Genomic DNA, 22,283 nt, shown 5'->3' with positions numbered 1-22,283 from the left:
ATGCGATCCGAATAGGTTTAATACATTTATTTGGGCAACACTAGAACCTGAAGACTCAGCAGGGAGAGATAAGCAAAAACATCTTCATGCCTTTGATGAAATAACACAAAGGAGAAAAAGAGAGTATAGAAAAGCATTGCGGGAAATCAAGAAAGTGGGGTATCCGGTAGAACAATTGAAAATAGAAATAAAAAAGAAAAAAACAATTATAAATCATGGTCAATCTCACAAAGGGAAATCTGGATGCAAACAGATGGGGAATATGTCCTTAAAATACTAAGAGAAAATAACAGCAAACATATTTGGGACGCATTAAGTCAATTTCAGGGGGAATAGGTAACTCCCTCTGTAATTTGCTCTCTGAAAAAAATTGGGTTGATTACTTTACAGAGACTTACAAGAGTCAGAGTACCTGCCTCTTTTTGACCACACCAGATATGCCCTGGCAACTTAATATTAAAGAGAAAGACATCTATGAAATGATAACAAATTCCTCAACATCTAAGGCCTCAGAACTAAATGGCCTGACCTATCAGACACTTAAAGGAGAACCGAAACTATGGTCGAAAATACTATCATGTCTTTTCAGGGAAATCCTTAAAAAACGGGCATTTCCAATTTCCTGGAAGACAGCACTGGTAATACCCTTTTTCAAAAAAGGTGATCGTCGTGCAGCTGCAAATTATAGGCCAATAGCACTGCTCGACATCGAAAGCAAAATATTTATGAGACTTCTACTAAACCATGTCTCGAAATGGGTAGAAGATTTTGAGATCCTATCACGATTTCAAACAGGATTTCAGAAGGGACACTCGACATCGGTTAATGGCCTAATTCTAAACATCTTGAATGAACAAACAGGGAATAAAAACCTGCCCCCATTGTATGGAGCATGGATCGATTTATCGAGTGCATTTCATCAGGTTGAACGAGCACTACTTTGTCATAAACTGCGAAAGTAGGGAATGCTAGAAACATTATTATCAATCTTGGTGGAACTGCATAGAGCCACAAACTTAAGAGTTTGCCTAGATGAAATGGGTCATCTGTCAAAACTTATTGATGTAAACAGGGGAGTTAGACAAGTGTGCCTAGGAGCACCCCTTTTCTTTAATCTGTTCTTGGCAGATATGGGAATGTTTCTAGAATCATCTGCGTTGGCCAGTCCGACCTTAAATGGGAGAAAGATCTGTTGGCTGGCCTACGCAGATTACATAGTGCTTCTCGATAGAACATCAATTGGTTTGCAACGTCTGTTAACAAGACTCAGTGAGTATGTTGAGATAAACATACTAACAATCAACCCTGCCAAATCAAACATTCTAATCTTCAAACACCCATTGACAAAAACCAAATTTAAGAACTGGAAGCTGGGGGGCAAATGCATCAGAGTTGTGGAAGTGATAACATATTTGGGTTACAATATACATGCTTATCCAGCCCAATATAAGACATACTCTGAGGTTATGTATAAGGTAATTCAAGCCGGTTCCCAAATGGTCAAATCGAACCATAAATTTTGTACATTTTCCATTCTCCCATTGGTAAAATACTACTTAGCAAAAGTCGTACCAGTGATACTCTATGGACTGGAAGCTAAACCGGGTCTCTGGGTAGATAATTGGGAAATTTTCGAGGGCCGACTTTGGAGAAGAGCACTGGGACTCCCAAACTGTACATCTATAAAAAGCCTGAGATTCAAACTGGGCTTAAAGTCATTGAAGTGTATGGCAGACTGGGAACTGATTTCCCTGTTTCGAGAGATAATCATGGGTAAAAAAACTTCCCTATATGGAGATCTCAGGGTACTACAATCACAGGATAAATCATCAGTCTTGAACTTACTTGGGGAAAAAGTAATGAAAGCTTTGGAAAAATTGTTCTTGAAGTAGAAACCTTGATCCAAAATCCACTCCATATAAAAAAAATTGGAACTGTTGGACTGGATTGGAACAATAGAAACTTGTTAGACCGGACCCAGTCCAAAGTGCCTTTTTGAGGGGGAGAAGAAATTAGGGTGTTTATCAGGTTATTTATTGAAATCCCCTGATAGAAAGTCTCGCATGAACTTCCTCAGAATGAGATTAAACTTAATCCACTGCGGGGCAATTCTAGAGAAATGAAATCAAGGGGTCAAAGCAAAAAAACTGTGTTCTATCTGCATAAACCCTGCCAAGCAAACATTAAAACATCTACTTATGGACTGTGAAGGCTCATGGACACATTGTTTAAATCTATTTAGGAACTTTGTGCAGAGAAGAAAATATTATGTCAGACTTTTTGGGGGAAAGACTCACTTCGGGCACAAATGCTGCATTATCATCGGCTGCTATACAGGTTTTAATCAACTGCGAAATAGTTATCTGAACTGGTTTATTTCGGGAAAATGGACCAATATAATTTAGATTACTGAGACTATGGTCCTCATTCCGAGTTCGAAGGTAACCACGCCGCTATTTGCGGCATGGCTGCCTCCGAACTCGTCCAAACTCCGGCCTGGTGAATGGAGTAATTACCGGTCCATTCCGAGGTCGGAGATCTTGAGCCCTCTTGAGGCTTTTCCCAGGGATGTGTTCAGGACTGCTCCAATAAACCAGAGTTTCTGTGATGGTATCATATGGGACTTCTTGAAGTTGAGAGAGAAGCCTAGCTTGTAGAGGGAGTGGCAAACATAATCCAGATGATCTCAAGCTTGTTCCGGAGACACTGCTTTGATCACCCAGTCATCCAGGTAGGGGTAGCTATGAATCCCTCCCCTCCTGAGACTTGCTGTCACAACCGCCATTAGCTTGGTGAAAACCCTTGGGGCGGAAGTCAGCCCAAATCGCAGAACCCAAAATTGATAGCGAGAGCTTATCAATGGCGAACCACAGGTACTTTCTGTGCTTGAGATGGATTGGCGCATGAAAGTAAGCATCCTGAAGGTCCAGAGATACCAACCAATCCTGAAGTTGGAGGGACTGAAGGATTTGAGATTGAGAAAGGGTTACCATCTTGAACTTGTCTTTCCTTAGGAATTTGTTCAATTCTCGTAAGTCCAAGATGGGTCGCATTCCTCTATCCTTTTTTAGGATTAGGAAATATGGGGAGTACCAACCCTGGTTCCTCTCCGCTACAGGTACCGGTTTTATAGCACCTTTCATTAGCAGGTGCAAAATCTCCTGCATAAAGAGTTGTTCCCAGGTGGTTGACTCTGAAAAGTGTGTAGGAAAGGCAGGCAGTAACCTTGGGCAACTATTTCCAATGCCCAAGCATTTGAAGTAATAGCCTGCCATTCTGTCAGATGTTGAGTTAACCTGCCTCCTACTGGTGTCTTGTGTAGTAAGACCTGTCACGATCCATGCCCCTGACCCCCTCAGGTATAACAGCCCCCTGGCAGCAGTGGGGAAAAAGCCCTTCACACTGGCCCCAAGGGCCTTAAAACTCCATCAGAAACATCCATGGAGTCAGTCCTGGCGCCTTTGGTGCCAGGCTCATTGTCAGGAATAAAGCAATACCAGCTTTGGACCTTAATCCAACATGGAGGCCTATTACACAGCTCAGTTCTTTAGAACCAAGCCATGCGGTCTAGTGTTTTGGGTGTGGCTGGGCCTGGAACTACTTGGCCTGGAACTACTTTACTTGGACTATTTAAACCACACCCAAACAGCAGAACACGCTTTGCATTATTCTGCACCATAGCGTTCACCGTGTCCAGCTCCTGCTCATCTGCTTCTCTGGTGTCCCGATCCTGAAGCCCTAGATCCAGTTTCCATTAATAACCTGGAAGAACAAGAACAGTATTAGCGAGCAAGAGCACTTAACTGTGAAGTAGCCGGTCTTGAATCCATCCTGCGCTTCACTTACCTCGCCCATCTCTGGAGTTTGCTGCAACCTGCAAAGGTAAAGAACCAAGGACAGCATTAATAGTAATTCTAACCTGGGCAAGCAGCGAGTCCTGGCAGCGGCCTGCGCTTCTCATACCTCGCCCATCTCATGGTTTCACTGCAACCTGCAAGGGAGAAGGAAAAAGGTCAGCATTAACAAAGCACTTACCTGGGCAAGCAGCGCTTCGATCGCTCATCACTCCCGAACATCACCGCAACCTGTACAAAGAGAAGAGAACATAGGTTAGCAATTAACATCAATAAACAGTGCAGCGCTCCGTGCATCAATAGCTCACCGTGGTCTTCGCTATCGGCGCGGCAACTCCGAGATCGCAACCATCCCTGTGAAAACAAAAAGAGACATTTTTAGGGAACAGCGTAGTGGAGCAAGACGCCGAGAAGACAGAGAAAATGGAGGGAAACAAAGAGACAGAATAAAGACGGGAAAGACATTATAACTCAGCTGGAAGACAGCAAGCAGAGTCAGAGTCACAGCCGGTCTGGACCCGACATAAGGGCACACGGACCAGTGAAGCAACTAGGTCCACGGAACGCCCGCACCAATGTTTGGCCCCTGCACAGGACAGAAAGTTCAATGCACAAAAACCTAAGGTGAGCAATAACCCCAAGGGAGGGGATTTGGACCAGAGGGGGGTGGGAGTCCACCCATCACAGAACCAGTATCTTAACCCTCCATTCTCCTGTTATAGGCGCAACCCAACGTTTGGCACATAACCAAGCAGAGAGGGGTCAGGGATAGCGCTTAGACCTCCATCCAGTTTCGTGTGGCGCCCCCATGGATACCAGGTGAGCGTAACAGACCTCAGATGGGTTTTGGAGCGGTTGATGCAGATGCTGAAGGCAAGGCAGCACCTGCGGATGCGGACTTGGTACCTTTGCCCCGTCCACCACGGATGAATCGTATCGGGCCCATTTGAACTGGCCTTCCTCTGCGTTTTCCAAAACCGGGGTAAAAGCGAAAGGACCTAACCCTCCAGGGCGTACCGGTGGGGCGGTTTGGAGTGGGTCGAATTGCAGCTCCAAGGGATTTGGCCGCCACTTTGGACATTTACAACTTCTCCAAACTGTCATCAGCATTTTTACCAAATAGATAGGTGCCGTCAAAGGGCATATTCAGAAGTCTGGATTGCACATCAGGAGCAAAGCCAGATTTCCGCAACCACGCACATCTGCAGATTGTGGTATTAGCCTCCATGGCTCTGCTGATGCTGTCAAAAGAGTCGAGACCAGTTTGGAGGGACTCACACATCGAATCTCTCCCGTCCTTGATAATGCTCAAGAAACCATCTCTCTCCTCCCCTTCAGGGAGGTGGTCAGCCACCATTGAAGCAATCTCCCAACGGGTGTGACTGAATCTCGCCAACGTGCAAGTGGCGTTAGCAGACTTAAGAGCCGTGCTGCATGCCGAGAAGACCTTCTTGGCCATGGCAGCAAATTTCTTGTAACGTTCCTGCGGTATTGTGGGGTATGCTGATTGACTGCCTGATGAAGTTGCAGCTTGGACTACTAGACTCTCTGGAGTCAGGTGGTTAGATAAATAAGGAGGGTCTGTAGCTGATGTCCTACATTTTGCAGAAAGTTTTTTACTGACTGCAGGAATTACTTCTGGAGTCTCCCAATTTGTGGTTACCTTTTTCTGGGTTTATGGTCTTTCCATCAAATTTTTTGCATCGAAAAAATGTGCTTCGAATGCATTTTATTTTATTTTATTAATGGGGGGTCCCCATCCCCCTGTTTTTTACCCTTTAAACCCAACAAAAATTAACCCTTTGCCCTTTAAAAACATGCATTTGATGCATATTTTTTTGATGCAAATCCCTCAATGTAAATGAATTCAATGGAAAGTCCATCGATGGATTTACTAGATACCTTTTTTCTGTAAAGCTGCATGGAAGGAAACTATAGGGTCTTCTTGATGTCCCTTATCTAAAATATCCGGTAGGTCATCTTGGTAAAAGTGGGTGTGGGTCTCGTCCAACCCATGTACTCCATTACCCTGTTCATAAGTAACCTATAATTTCCCTCTGCATGGTCACCAGACTCTGGTTTACTAAAGTCTACCTCTGGAGATTTATCAATACCACTGGCCTCCTGTAAGTAATTTTACAGATCCTTTAGCCTGACCTCTTCTGGTAGAAAAGGTCTTGCAGGTTGTAGACAAAAGGGCCTTTCTGAATCAGAGTCTTCCCCTTCTTCATATATGGAAGATAAAGCCCTGAAATAATCAGAGCGTGGAAGAGGTGTAAAACCCATCTCGAGTGATGAGTGGGCTATATTAGTCATCACTGGTCGAGAAAGTATAAAAATCGTCGAGGTAGACGTCATAGGTCTCGGCGTAATTGTGAAAGGTGTCGATGTACTCGAGATTGGCCTTGATGTTGTCGAGGGATTTGGGATGTTCTTCGATGTTGCCGATCGAGTCGACACCGGCCTCGACGTTCTCGAAGGAGACTCAGATGCCTCGGGTGCAAACAACATCGAAGAGGCATGAGGTGTTAATAATTTATCCTTCGATGAAGTCGTCCATGGCATCGATGACGCAGTTTTGGACTTTGAAGGTAAGATCGACGTCTTATACGTTAAAGCAGCTGTTTCTCTACTCGAGGGTTCATGGCGCTCTCGAGGAGTATGTTTTACTGAGGTTGACGACTCATGGCTTTCATGTTTATCAGGTTTTTTACCCAGGGTATCGCCTCTAGGTATCTCCGAGGAGGGGCAAGGCCGCGTTCTCGAAGACCCTTAACATTTTTAAACGATATTCCTCCCACTGAGCTCTACTAAGTGGGACAAGCAACTTTTTCTGGAGAACTGGAAGACAAGGATGAGGATGAGGGTAATCTTGGGCACCTCTTCTTATTGTGTCTCGAAGTGGATGAGTGGTGTGATCCACTCTTAGACCTCGAACGGGAATGCTTTCTTTTTCGACGAGCAGATGACGGTCTCGACTCATCAGAGGTGAAGTAAATTCTGAAGGGGTAACAGATTTTGCAGTCTTACCTTTCTCCAGCTTCCCCCTATGCTCCCTCAAGGCTTTCGCCATCAGAGGATGACATTCTTCACACTGTGAACATGGGTGCTCTGGGTCCAGACACCATAGGCAGATCCTGTGGGCAGGGCTCCAGATAAGGCGAGTACCAGGCCTTTTTACGCATCAAAATCTTATAAATACGCCAGCTTTTTATTTTCCAGAGTACATTTACACACAGGTTTAGAGCAGAGGGCAGTGCAAAGGTCAGGTTACTTGACAGAAACCAGAAGGCTTCTTGTGATTTTTATCTAGATGGATGTAATTGCAAGTCACCTCTGAAACAGAATGTATTTCTCTGAAGCCTTTCAAAAAAATAAACAGCACACTGATAAAAGGAATTGTTTCTTTCCATTCAGCTTCAGAAGCACTATGCATGTTTTCCTAGAATTTTAGGATTGTATAATTAATAAGATGGAAAACTAAATTGCAATTGAGAATTTCTTTTTTTCTAACAAGTTATGCTTGTTTTCCAATGAAAGCAAACCAATATTGCACAATTGTATTTTTCAGAGTTACGGTGCTGTGTGCATAATCATGCAGAGGCAGATCATTTTTACACTTCTAATTTAATTTACAGTCTAATTATAAAAACAGTGTGTACAATGATGACTATTCACAGTCTAGTTTACATCCATTCAACTTTGCACTCAATGGGGTAAATTACTATAAATGGTCAGTGGCAGCAGAGTCTTTGCTCAAAGGTGAGTAATTGTCATTACACTGATTACAGGTGTTCTAGCCTCTCAAATCCTCAAGTCTACAAATAAAACATCCAAAAACTGACTCTCAAGAAAGTGCAAGTGCTGTTCCAAAACAAACAAATGAAAGTTACATTGGTAATTGAAATAGAAACTCAGCAAAACCTGTCACTGTGATAATCCAAATAGGTATTTAACTTTATGTAGCGCTTCATAAATGGTTCGTCATTCATCTAGGTACTGTGATCATTATATCTCAGTCGATACTCAGTTAACCAACCTCTGCAAATAAGATAGCTCAGCTGGTTGAGCACTCGTTGCTGCAATCTCTGCGTGATCTGTGGGTTGCGGGTTCGAATCCCGGCAAGTCCAACTCCACCTTTCATCCTTTCGAGGTTGATAAAGGAGTACCGACTTTGGTTTGGTGGTAAGTGTGATAAATATGTTCTATGTACCTCGCTTTGCCAAAAGAGCTACATAAATAACCATTTGACCACTAGATTAGATATAGAATTTAGCATGGAGTCCTTGCCTCTCTGCACTGTTGTATCATAACATTGGCTTACCATTAGGTAGTAAGAGCTCCAGGAAATTAGGACTTTCATTACACATCAAAAGACAATCGAATCTCAAAACACACAATACAAATTCATGTATGCTTTACTATATAATTGGCTAGGATTTTGTGATTTTAACATTTAAATATATACAGGAGAGATCAAATGGCCAGAAACAATGAAAGGTGCATTCTGTCACAATGCAGAAAGCTGCCGCATAGTAATGATTTCCATACAGTTTTTTCACACATCGGCTGCATGTCGCATACATTTTACTCTCTTGCAAAGGAGAAAAGTCATTTTTACTCTCTTAAAATCACATTTACTCTCAAAGTTTAAAAATGGAGAGTAAAATACTCCCACCTCAAAATCTTATCTGGAGCACTGCCTGTGGGGATCAGTCAAAGACATCTTTTTACCACAATCGGGATGTCGATGGAGCTGACGAAGATACCATCGTGGATTGAAGATTCAATGTTTTTTCTTCACAAAATTTAGAAGTTTTTGTTTCACTGAGGAACCGAGCGTTACGTCTCCGAGGTTTACGAAGCGCGGAAAAACAGAACTGAGCAACGGACGCTGTGCGTGACTATTTATACCTATGATGACGTTGACGCCGATATGGAGGCCTCCGAGGGAAATCGACTCGAGGGACATCGACGTGCAACGCCCTCTACTGAAAAAAAATGTGTCTGAGGCCAGCAAGCTGTAAATGAATATATCAAAGATAAGGAGAACATGGGAGGACACAATCCATTCGAAGTAAGGTTTGTGGACACAATCGTGACTATCTCTATAGTTTCTGACTGCCTGACAATTTCCCTAGTTTCTTTTGACGTAGGGAAAACCCTTCTAGCCATTGGGACAGAGAGGCCTTTTCCAACCCTTTTATGATTTAATAAAAGTCTTTACCCAAAAACATACCACCTTTTTGTCTGATTCTTGCTTCCGACTCCCGACAGCTGATGAATAATTTTCGGAACTATTACTTTAAGACTATTCTGGTGCTGATTAATGCGTTTTTAATTCTATATTTACGTCACAACGTTGTACACGTAATGGGACTATTTAAATGTATTCACTCTCAAGATCTTTGCCCACAAACTGAAACCCTGCCTGCTTAGCACAACATTTGCAGAGTAACTGAAACTCAGTGAATTCCTTTGGGTCAGCGCCACGAGACCACATGTGGTGACAGAATGTTTCAAAAGTCTAATAAACAAATAGAGGGGAAGTGCTCCCATGTGGCAATTTTGCATTGCTGCATAGGGCACCGCAAGCAAAAAGGCGCTAGGGGTACTATTTTGGTCCAGAAAACATAAAATCTGGCTTTGGTGGAAGAGAGAGGGTAACAATATTGTTTACTCTTGTTTTTTGCCCACTTTTTCTATCCAGCTCCTTCAGATACGTTTTATTACTTTATTATTATCGAAAACATCACATGCTTTTTCATAAAATGCTAACTGATTTACTCTACAGACTTGAGAAAGTGCAGGATGTAGAAAACGCATGTCGGCTATGTTCTTCACTGAAAATACACTCTTAACAAACACAAAGAAAATATACAGAGAAACCTATGCCAGAAGAACTGAGTCATATCTGACATGTCAGCAGGTTAAACGATCGTTGCTGTGATCTGTTTTTGATTGGGTATTAATAGTAATATATATGTCCTATGTAAAGCGCTTTAGATTAAATCGCTACCTAAAAAAACAAATTATACAAAAACAAATTATTATTATTTATGGTGTGCTTGTACACAATAAATGATTCGATACCGAGTGGCGTGGCCGTTATTCAGAATCCTACTGAAAAACGTGTAGTTACTATTAAGAGCAGGTAAAAGCTCCTCATCAACTGCAGCCTCATTTTTTCACATGAATAAAAGAAATATTAGCATTTAGGAGTGGCTTAGTGGAAGCTTTAACCCTTCTTGCCAACACTACCATGTTCTTGTGTTTAACCTATGCTTAATAGTGAACTACTATTATTACTCATTCAACTTCACTTCTGTTGTAGATCCGACCCTACATTATGGTAAAAAAAACCTACTTATAAATGGCCAAGATAAGGTGTTGGCTTTGATCAGTTGTCCAAAAGACGCCCAACGAAGGGACAAGAGATTAGAATGATTTGCTCAGAGGTAAAATGCCCTGCTAGTAATTAATTTGCCAACGAATTCAGGAATACATTATAGACATAACGTATTACAAACTATTTGTTATTACTAATAAAAAAAAATACTCGGAACAAGAGTTGACGACTGTCATAATTTAATTAAGGTTTAATTAAAATTAGAAAAATAACTGTCTATATAACTGGGACCAATATGTGATTCAACAATCTGTTCTGGACATAATTTAATTAGAATTATGTTTCCAATTCTGCAGTGTTTCTGATGATTTTAAGGCCTTTTAGCATTTAGAACCTATTCTCTGCATACATGTGAGGACGTGATTGGTAATAGTCATGGCAATCTACCACCTAGAAGAGTATAATTGAAGCAACAAACTAATTCAAGAGAACAATCTTTCTTACCAAGTCGAAGCATCCTGACAGCTGTTTGTCAAGTGCAAGTATGGAAGCCTCAGACTCTTCATTGCTTGCGTGTGCAGGGGGTTGTTTGCATGGGAGCAAGTTATACCAGACAGTGTGAACATCATTGCAAAATGAGGCATCTGCCAAGCCGATTTGTGTTCCAGCCTAGAAGGAATTCAAACCAAAACAGAAATTAAGAATACAATGTTCACTCGCCACTTCTTCAATAATATTATTACAGATGCAACATTCAGACCATAACCAATATTCACGTTTGCATAGTATGTAGAAAGCATAAAGTCTCTTTATTTTTACTAAACAAAATAAATGCATCTTATAGAGTCAGAAAAAGCTGAATGTGTTCCCTCTGTCAAGTTGCCCTTATCCCCATATTTCTTTTTATTTACCTTTACAATGTTCTCAATCCTTCATAATCACCATCAAATGTACCAGCATCTAGTGTCCACTTTGATAAGCCCATGTTGTTGCACCTCCAATTAACCCCTTTCCTCCCTCAGTATGAAACCTCAAACGAGCAGCAGCTTTGGAGAATGAAACATTACACCCCTTATTCCACCTCAATCACAACTTCAACCGCTGCATCGCCCTACTGCTACCCAAATGTTCACTCATGAGCGGTCTGACTTGTGTGCCTCATTTTAGGTAACCTATTTTTGCTTGCCTTCCTCACACTTAAACACAAATAAGAAAACGCTTCTTGAAATGTATTTCTCCCCATCTTTTTACCTGGTTGAATAATCTTATCATGGCACAAAACAAGTGGAGAACGAAATGAGATGTTTGGACTAGGGTTTCATATATATTATTTGAATGCAGCTTATGGTGTGCAGTGGTTTCACCAATAAGAAAATGTATAGTGTGTGAAGTGCACAATCCAAGTGCAGTTGGGGCAGCAAGCTGATGGCTTCTTACGCTGGATACATTCCCTTTCCTAGCCTTACTGTTCTAGTTGTTGCGAGAGAAGGAGCAGAGTTTATAGAGAAGGAGCAGAGTTTATAGAATGTGCTGAATGAAGTGCACAAGCCTGATTTTGACATAATTATTTTATGATTTATTTATTTGGGATTGATTGATTTTAATCTAAATAATTCTAGACCCCTCTATTTATATGTACAAACTGCACAAACTACCCAGCCAGATTGCTGCTGGTTGCAGCTCTAATTAGCCTGCACTGTCCTCAAGGTCTTAGGCAAATAAGACTGAATCCATTTTGGACTCTCGTGCTGATTTCCCATTTGCATCTTTATTACTTTTAATTAATCAGATGCATCAGCTCGATTTACCTGACTCTCTGAAGTGTGTACAGTGTTCAACCCTCCATGGATCACTGGGATTGATCTCACAATATCTATTTTTTCGGAGCATCTACTATCACATCCTGATGCTACTTTTCCTTCGACTCAATAATCTGGTTTATCATCCCAACATAAAGCCATGGAAGATCTTCAGGATGTAGTAAAACTGGGGCCTCCCCTCAATACAATCCCTTGACCTAGTTCTTATCTCGATTGTCAGGTACTTTATATGACAATATCAGCGACGAAGTGAAAACTCACACAACGTTGTTGAATGCTATCAAATGTAAATTGGATAAGCATGATGCATTTCTGGAATTAATTTAAGTACAACCATCTGCTTGTTCAATGGATCTTGATATGCCAACAGTTAGATCTCTCATAATTGGTTCCACTTCTAATCACGTTGATCTTCGAAGTCTAATTTGAGTGCTTTTACAACATCCGAGGACACACAAATTACCTAAAACATTGACAATTGTGTAATCATTGTTAGCCCTGGATCAGACTTGAAAACTCTTTAGTTCATCTCAGCAATCTCTAACATCCAGACACAAAAATTCTAAAAACCTAAAACAGTCTAATATATCCCACAAGTCCTGAAGAAACTGTTTGTGTTCATTAGAAGGAACTATTGTGAACTCTTTACCTGACAAAAACTCAATGCCCTTAGTTGTACCCGATCCGGTCAGTCCAAAAGTGCTTGTGGGCAAGAAAAGATCTTCCAAAACATGTGGTTCGCACACACATAATGATGCTGGAGATGTAACTTTGTACCTACAAACAGAAGGTTTAATCATAAACCCTGGATTAGTGGTTACATTAATTCTACACAGTCCAGGCCTATGCTACTAATTAACGAAGTGACCTCTGTTTTAAGGGCATCTACAAGAAATGCAATATCTGTACCCCACAACTAAGGTTTCTCATCAACACCAAATGTTCTTTCTCTTATGTACGAGATTTCTCGATTAAGACTAAACACTTCAGATGACACGGATCTGGTTGAATTTGTGGATCCAATCAGAACTGAAATTGTCTTCTTGTATGTATTTAACTGTGCATGAACTGATTTCCTTGGAAACCAAATCATTTATTCTAATGGGTTATGACCGCTCTTTATATTCCGATATGCAACCCTATAAAGTAGCACCACTCAAAGGTTTAAAGGATATAGTAAAAAGGATCAGTCCATTTTGTGGATAGTAAAAGCTCTTCCACCATTATTTCAGTGGATTAGTCCTGGTTACCATCTGTCCTGCAATCTGCAGATCTAAAAATTGGAATTCTCAGAATCAGTGCCATCTTTTGCACAATAAACGCCTTTGTGCTTGTTTTAAGGAATCCTCGTTAATACTCTTCCAAGAGGTCTGGATGCTAGAATCGCAACTATTTAGTGGCTATTCTGTTTTCTTGCTGCCAGCGCTACAAGGTCAGCGTTGAAGACCTTCTGGAGGCCTAAATCATTGCCATTAGTAATGAGCTGGGTGTTGTAGTGGAAAGATGGCAGGACACTCAGTTTGGTAAACTATCCTATAAAGGATTTGCTTTTCATTCATATTTACTGGAATCGTCTACACAGCACGTCACAGTCTTTTTTAGACACTCTTGTTGAAATTTTAAAAGCATGGTATGACAAATGTAGGTCATGTACCAATAGAGGATGACTTTAATTCCACCTGCTCTAACGTAGGGGTAAGGCAGGAGGGTATTTCTGCATTATCCTTTCGGAACATTTATAATATGGAACCACCAGGAATCACTGGGTCAACACATTGGGATTCTTAAATTGAAAATAAATATTAAGGATGATTCCCCAGCAGATCCACCTGGCAGAGAGGATACAGTAGTTTGTGTATCGACTTCATGCTTGTTTCTTCTATTTTGTTCAATTTGTGTACTAATTTTTGTGATATTGAGACAGATCTAATTGACCACAATATGTTGTGTCTTAGAATTATATAAAGGTGGGCAGAGTGCTCTAGAGGTTGATTCAGCTAAGAATTGTGTAACTTGGCATTCTAACAACATACGCAAATTTAATCAAATCATGTTAGCCACATTGTCATTGCCCTCAGTAGGGAATGGAAATGGGCGAAATTCTCTTTACATACATTTTCCACGTTTATATGTGAAACTATATCACAATTGACTGGTAAAGTCCTGAAATATAAACACTGGGTTCATGCTATAAACCGGTACAAAAGCAAAAAATGTATTGCGCCACCACCTCAGATATATTAGTAGGAGTTGCGACCAAAAGTTCCAGAAAATAAAATCTGCCATCAGACTTCTAAAAACTGCCTGATTAGTTACAAGTATTGCTTGATGCAGAACGAGAGTCAACCTATGCTGGAACATATTTTAAATAAAGCAGGATATCAGGCTTCCAATTAATAATGTTAGTGCTACCCACATTCATTATCAAATGAATCTTGTTGTGGAAGTGTGTGGATTTAATGTGGATTTAACATTTTACTGAATTATATGCACGCCCTATTGATAACGTATATTTTTACTTGAACAGTGCTAACATTTCTTGTGTGTTGCACTTTGAAGCTAATGACATTGAAAAATGTATTTCTATGGGGTCTACCAGATGTACTGCTTAGTATTCTAATTCCTATGCACACCGCTATATATACCCACATCAAATTAAACCTCCAAAGACATCTCTCTAGTAAAATCGAGGTGCATAGAGGGCTAAGGCAGGGCTGTGTTTTGGCACTGTGCCTTTTTAATCTTTACATCACAGTTATGGGTTGCCTATGGAGAAGGCTTATTTTTTTTTCTCCTCACTTAGGTAGTCACACAATATTTTGGTTGGCGTACAGAGATGATGTCATTCTTTTAGAGCATACACAAATTGGACGTCAACGATTTATTAACTTATTCCATCAATATGTAGTGGAAAGTGGCCTAATAATTCACCCGGACAAATCAAAAAAGAACAGGTTATCTACTTTCAAGAAACAATACCAGTATTCCTGATTGATAAAAATAAGTTAGAAGTTGTTAATGATTTACTTCGGTTTCCTATTTTCGCTAAATCTAATAAAGAGGCCAGTATAATAAAATGCTGAACCAAATCTATTTGTTTGAGTGCCCTGATGAAGAGAATGAACAGAAAATATGGTTAATACTCTTTACTCACCATGATTCAATTTGACAAAGCCCAAGGTAATATATGGGCTTAAGATTTCACATTAAGCAGATGAGGGTTGATTGACTGTCTTTGAGGGTCTTTTTTGGTGTGCAGTTGGTTTTTGCCCAGTTGCGTGCCAATTGCAGTGCTACACTCCAAAATAGTTGCCTTGTCTTTAAAAACATGTGTTAAATGGAACCACCTTTTACTCTATCGAAAATTCCTCGACTCCATAAAGATCTACAATGAGAGGCAGAGAACTGGGCTGAGGAAATCAATCTGATCAAGACTAATTCACTCATTACGAGTTTGGCGGTATGTGGTAAAAGTGACAGTAATGAAATGACTGCCACTTTTAACACTCTGCCGAATTAAGCTGTCTGAAAATGATCTGCCATGTTTCGGCGCAAATTCGACCGTCAGAAATACTGCAGAAACAAACAATGATAATTTTGCCAAATTACAAGTTTACATTTTGTTGAAATAATGCCAAAGAAAAGCAGTAATTCTGCCAAAAACACAGTGCAGTTAACTCCATCCATAAGTGGGCGAGAGGATAGGGCCAAGAGGATAGCTCAGCGGCAATGTGTTAGTCTTGGAAGCAGGAAAACACAGAGCAACACAGGTTTGAATCCCACTCCAGCCCTTGGAGACTGGTTTCTGGTAATTAGCGTGTTACAAAAGATTAATTAATGAAATGCTAATAGGTGAAGGAAATTAAGCCACAGGTGCACCCATTGCACTCAGAAAAGAAGACATTTAAGGCCCACACCTTCCCCAAACACACTTTCCAACCCCATGATGGCAGTAGCAGTTGCAAACCTGGACATTCAGCCCCTCCTGCTCTACATTGAGGCGCAGAGAAAGGAACAGCACCAGAGAGCACATGGAGCAGAGAGGCGGAGAAGATACCATGCAAGGCAAGTGCCCATTTCCCAGGTCAGGTAATCAGCCTGGGAACTAACAGATGGGCAGCTCATAACTCTCTATCGGCAGAACAGAGAGGCCATCACTGAGCTACTATCCCAGATCTAGGACGAAATCCAGAGCCGGATAAACATCTGAACAGGCCTATTAACGCTGCTGAAGCCTGTGTTGGTGCTGCATTTCCTTGATACAGGCAGCTACAGGACACCGTGGACATGCTGCATGGCATGTCACAGCCCACATTTTCCATTGTGCTTTTGCAGGTGTGCTGGATACACTGTTGTGTGTATGTGATAGCAGCCTTAGACTGCACACTCATGAGGCCCTGGTGGCCCCTAAGGCAGCAGAAGAGGTATACCACAACAGGAAGTGCTACCACTCAATGAATGTACAGGTGACCTGTGATGCAGACCTCATCATCAGACACTGCTGCAGCAGCTTTCCTAGGTCCACCCACAACGCCATGGTCCTGCGGAACAACACACTACCTGGCTACATAGAGTGTTACCCAGAGCACCGGACATGGATACTGGATAAGTACAAGTGCCAACACACATTCCAAACTTGGATGACAAGGAAAATGGCACCTGAAAGGGGCGGCAAAATCAAATCTAAACTCAATGCATGCCCTGTCACTGCCCTGTGCCTGCAGGACCCCACCCATTACAGCCACCAACCCACATGACTATGCCCTGCATGAAAATGCCATAGCATGACAGTAAAGCACAAAATCATAGCAAGTGAGTAATGCAACAAGATAGAACGACATGGACCACAATGCAAAGGGGAAATATACATACACTGGCAATAGCACAGAGTACCACAGCACACTGCTTATGCAACACTGCCATACACCGATGACATGTACACTGCAAACCATAAATGACATAGCAGGAACACACAAACAATGAAAATGCACAATAACAACTGTATGCACCAAAGGGCACATTTATAAAGGCAAGGCATTGGAACAACACAGTCAGCATTTACCCTGCTAATCCTGTCAAAGTGTGTGAATGGCACAACTGGTGGATAGGAGAGTTAGGAAAAAGTTATCCCAAAGTGGTATTGCATATGTACCCCCTTAGAACAAGTAATTAAAGTAATGAACAAGTTACTTCTTACCTCGAGGGACGTCGACGCACAGTGCCTTCTACTGGAAAAAATGTCAGAGGCCAGCAAGCTGGAATGTAATCTATCAAGATAAGGAATATGTCGGAGGAACATCCCATCGAAAGAACGTTACAAGGTAAGAAGTAACTTGTTCTTCGAAGGGATTGTGTCCTCTGACGTATTCCTTATCTTGATAGACTCCCATAGCAGTGGTGTGAAAGATGAGGTGGGAGTAAAATTTGAATATTCCCCTTTAAGAATGAACAGAATGTAACACAACTTTGCCAAATCTTGTCTCCTGGCTAGAGGAGGAATCCAGACTATAGAATTTTGTAAAGGTATGTGCGGACGACCATGTGGCAGCCGCACATATGTCCCGAATCAGTACCCCTCTTTTGGAGAGCCGAAGAGGCTGCGATACCCCTGGTTGAATGAGCCCTAAGGTGTTGAGGGGGCTCTTTCCCTACCAATTTGTAGCATTCTAGAATGGCTAAAATAATCCATCTTGAAATGGTCTGTTTTGTGATTGACAATCCTAATTTGTGTCCTGCATGTGTCCTGCATAACCTACAAACAGTTGATCTGCTTGCCTTATTTTAGCAAGTCTGTTGATATAAAAACTCAAGGCACGCCTTGGATCCAGCCTATGTAGCCTCTCTTCATCTTTCCCTGGATGGGGAGGAGGATAGAATGAAGGTCAAGTTATTTTCTGAGTGATGTGGAACTCAGAGACCACCTTTGGGAGGAAATTAGGCTTCACTTGTAAAACAACTTTGTCTCTGTGAAAAATTGTATGAGGAGGTTTGCAAGATAGAGGATGTAATTCGCTCACTCTTCTGGCAGATGTTAGAGCCACTAGGAAGACTGTTTTAAGCGTGAGAAATCTTAATGAACAAGAATGGAGTGGTTCAAAAGGAGTACCCATCAGAAAATGTAAGACTAGATTTAAGTCCCACAAGGGAACTTGGAACAGCCTTGGGGGATAGACATTAGTTAACCCTTTCAGAAATTGGATTACTAGGGTAAATTTGAAATATGATGGCTCCTCCGCAGTGTGCTTAAAGATCGACAGCGCTGCAAGGTAGCCCTTGATCGTACCAACCTGAAGACCTGAATTCACCAAATACAGCAAAAAAGATAACACCAGTCTTTGTTGCTGGCCTTCTGGCTGAAAGCAACACCTCCATGACGTCATCCGGGAGGTCCCAATCCTTGTATCTCAACCTTTCAGAAACCAAGCGTGAAGGTTGAGTGTTCTGATGTCTGGATGGAGAACCTGACCTCCCTTCTGTGAGAGAAGATCCTATCTTTGCGGAAGACGAATCGGAGGGCAGATGGACATGTCCAGATGGTCCGGGTACCACGTTCTCCTGGCCCAATCCGGGGCAATTATGATCATAGTCTTCCGGAATCTTCTCAACCTCCTGATCATCTGAGGAATGACAGGGACTGGAGGAAAGAGAAGTGGAAACTACCAGTCTACTACAAACGCGTCCCCTAGAGCTCCTCTCGGGGGAAATTCCCTTGAACAAAACTGATCGCACTTCCTGTTGATACTGGTGGCGAACAGATCCACTTGAGGGGTTCCCCAAAGGGCGAAGATCTCTTGAAGGACTTCCTGAGCAAGCTCCCACTCGTGGGAGACTGCGCTCTGCCTGCTCAAATCATCGGCTGTCAAGTTCTTCTCTCCGGCTAAGTGAACTGCCGATGGAGAGATTCCTTCTTGAATTGCCCAAAACCAGAGCTGCATCACCTCTCTGCGCAGTGGCAGTGATCCTACGCCTCCTCTTTTGTTGAGGTAGTGCATGGCCACTGTGCTGTCCGTCGTTATAAGAACATTCTTCCCCTGTACAGATGGCAGAAAAGCCTTCAGCGCTAGTCTGATTGCTCTCAGCTCCAACAGGTTGATGTGTAGTCTGGACTCCGATGGAGACCAACGACCGCTGATGGCCAAGTCGTTGGCATGGGCTCCCCACCCTGTTAGTGAGGCATCCGTGACTCCTGTTATCTCCGGCCATGGTTGCCAAAAGAGTTCTCCTTTCAAGATGTTCTCCCGACAGTCCCACCACTGAAGGTCTCGAGCCACTCTGTCCGGGACTTGAAGGAGATCTGACACTAGGAAGATGCAGGATGCCATGAGGCCTAGCAACCTCAAAAAGTCGAAGGCTGGTAGACGTTGGGCATTTTGAAACTTGGTGACCATCTGTAGAATATCTTGAGCCCTCACCTCTGGTGGCGAGGCTTTCCCCAGGGAAATGTCCAGGACTGCTCCAATGAACTGGAGTCTCTGTGATGGTATCATCTGAGACTTCTTTAAGTTGAGGGAGAAGCCCAGCTTGTGAAGGAAGTGGCAGAAATAATCTAGCTGGATCTGAGCTTGTTCTGAAGATACTGCTCTGATCAACCAATCGTCTAGGTAGGGGTAGACGTGGATGCCTTCCCTCATAAGACTTGCAGCCACCACAGACATTAGCTTGGTGAAGACCCTTGGGGCGGAGGTCAGCCCAAATGGCAGAACTCGAAATTGATAGTGAGAGTTGCCAAATGTGAACCTCAGGTATTTCCTGTGTTTGAAATGGATTGGCACATGGAAATAAGCATCCTATAGGTCTAGAGATACCAAGCAGTCCTGAAGCTGGAGGGCCTGGAGGATCTGAGAAAGGGTTACCATCTTGAAATTGTCATTCCTGAGGAATTTGTTCAATTCCCTCAAGCCCAAGATGGGTCTCAGTCCTCCGTCCTTCTTTGGTACTAGAAAGTAGGGAGAATACCAACCCTTGTTCCTCTCCGCTACAAGTACCGGTTCTATGGCACCTTTCTCTAGCAGGTCTACAATCTTCTGCATAAGGAGCGGGTCTGGAAACTTCAAAGAGTTGTTCCCCGGTGCATGACTCTGAGGGGTGTGTAGGAAGGGCAGGCAGTAACCTTGGGCAACTGTTTCCAATGCCCAAGCATCTGACGTAATAGCCTGCCATTCTGCCAGATGTTGAGTTAACCTGCCCCCTACTGGTGTCTTGTGAGGGGAGATCTCAGAGGGGTTTAGAAGCGGCTGACGCAGATGCCGAAGGTAAAGCAGCACCTGCTGCTGCGGTTTTTGTACCTTTTCCCCGTCCACCACGGGTGAATCGTTTCTGGCCCCTTTGTGCTAGCTGTCCTTTGCCTTTTCCGAATGCAGAGTAAAAGCGAAAGGACCTACCCCTCCAGGAGGTTCCTGAGGGGCGATTCAGAGTCTGTCGGATTGCAGCCCCAAGAGATTTCGCTGCTGCCTTGGATGTTTGTAACTTCTCCAGGCTGTCATCAGCCTTCTTACCAAATAAAGAAGTTCCGTCAAAGGGCATGTTCAAAAGTCTGGCTTGTACATCTGGGGCAAAACCAGACTTCCGCAACCACGCAAATCTGCGGATTGTGGTACTTGCCGCCATGGCCCTGCTGATGATGTCAGCAGAATCAATGCCAGTTTGAAGGGACTCACACATTGCATCTTTCCCATCTTTGATTATGTTTAAAAATGCTTCCCTTTCCTCTCCTTCCGGGAGACAGTCAGCCGCAGATGAAGCACACTCCCAAAGTGTATGGCTGAATCTTGCAAGCATACAAGTGGCGTTAATAGATTTAAGCGCCATGCTACATGCCGAAAATACTTTTTTTGACATAGCATCAAACCTTTTATCGCCCCTGTCCTATGGAATAGTAGGGTATGCAGATCTACTATTTGATGAAGTTGCTGCTTGTACGACCAAACTCTCTGGAGTTGGATGTTTGCTCAGGTATTCAGGATCTGTAGCAGATACCCTGTATTTGGCAGATAGTTTCTTATTAACTGCAGGGATAACTTCAGGGGTTTCCCAATTAGCAGAGATCTTTCTTTGCAGAGCAGTATTAAAAGGAACAACAGGATCTTCCTGTGGACCTTTAACTAAAATGTCAGTAAGGTCATCCTGCTGAAAAGAAGGTGTAGGTGTAGACCACCCCATGAATTCTATTATTCTTGCCATCAGAACCCTATAAGGGGTCTCAGCATGCTCCCCAGGGTATGGTTTAGCAAACTCTACTTCTGGGGAAGTACCTAAACCACTTGCTTCATGTAAAGAGTCTTGAAGATCTTTTAACCTGTTCTCTTCAGAGATAAATTCCTCTGGTATAGGTGTTGTAGTCCTTTGTAAACAAAAAGGTCTCTCATGGTCGGAATCCTCCCCTTCCTCATATATAGAGGACAAAGCTCTAAAGTAATCAGACCTAGGGTATAGTTTAAAACCCATTTCTAAAGCAGAGGGGGCCAAATTGGTTGTCACCGGTTGAGAAAACGTCGAAGTTGTTGTTAGGGAGAATTCTCTGTTCAGGCTGAATTTCCTAACCTAGTGAGTCCCCCAGCAGCTTTGCTGGATTTTTGGGGTTTATTTTTTCTCCTGCCAGGAGTGAGACTCTTTTACCCTCACTCCTGGACATGATTTGAGAGTGTTTTTCTGTGACTTGTTATGTGCTTATGGGCTAGGGGGTAATTTTCCCCATAGGCCATCATTGGTTTTTGGAATGTGTGTTACACAGCACCCTCAGTGCAGTAACACAGGGGTGTCATAGAGACCCCCAAACATAGACTCCACACCCTGGGACTGACTACTGTCTCCCTGGGTGAGTAAAGTTACCATTAACTTTACTAGTCTAAACTTAGGAACTTAACCAGTACAAACCATCTTACTGTGGAAGTACTGGTCGGGGCAATTAGATTGCCCCTGGGTCTGTTGTCGAGGGGGTACTGTCCCGTCCCCCCTCGCCGAGTTCTGGCTGGTGGCAGTGGATACCACGGAAATATTCCACCGGAATATTTCCCAATGGGATTTCCCATTGTTTTTAATGCACCACTTTTTGGTGCAATGTTAAAGATACCGCCAGGTTATTTAATTAATATAAATTCACCGGTTGGGATTTTTCGCCAGAACTCGCCACCAAAATGGCGTCTAGGTTCACTTCAGTAACCCTGAACCCGAGTCGAGCCTTTGTTCCACTTTTGGCGGGCTTCTGCACAGAAGCCCTCCAAAGTGGTGCCATTCTGTCTGGGTACCACAGGGGGTGTGGG

At 42.7% G+C, this 22,283-nt stretch overlaps 1 protein-coding gene across 1 annotated transcript in view; it reads right to left on the bottom strand.

Moving 5' to 3' along the window:
- WWC2 (WW and C2 domain containing 2) overlaps positions 1 to 22,283 on the bottom strand; it is a 2,565,136-nt gene that overhangs the window by 532,694 nt on the left and 2,010,159 nt on the right. The window contains exon 16 of the mRNA XM_069631472.1: positions 10,709 to 10,873. Coding sequence (XP_069487573.1) covers positions 10,709 to 10,873 — 165 coding nt within the window. The remainder of the gene's footprint in view (positions 1 to 10,708; positions 10,874 to 22,283) is intronic.

This window comes from Ambystoma mexicanum, chromosome 6q (assembly GCF_040938575.1).
Source record: "Ambystoma mexicanum isolate Mex_15411 chromosome 6q, UKY_AmexF1_1, whole genome shotgun sequence".
Lineage (NCBI taxonomy): Eukaryota > Metazoa > Chordata > Amphibia > Caudata > Ambystomatidae > Ambystoma > Ambystoma mexicanum.
The sequence above is the reverse complement of the archived record's forward strand: the minus strand, read 5'-3'. Positions and strand labels throughout refer to the sequence as shown.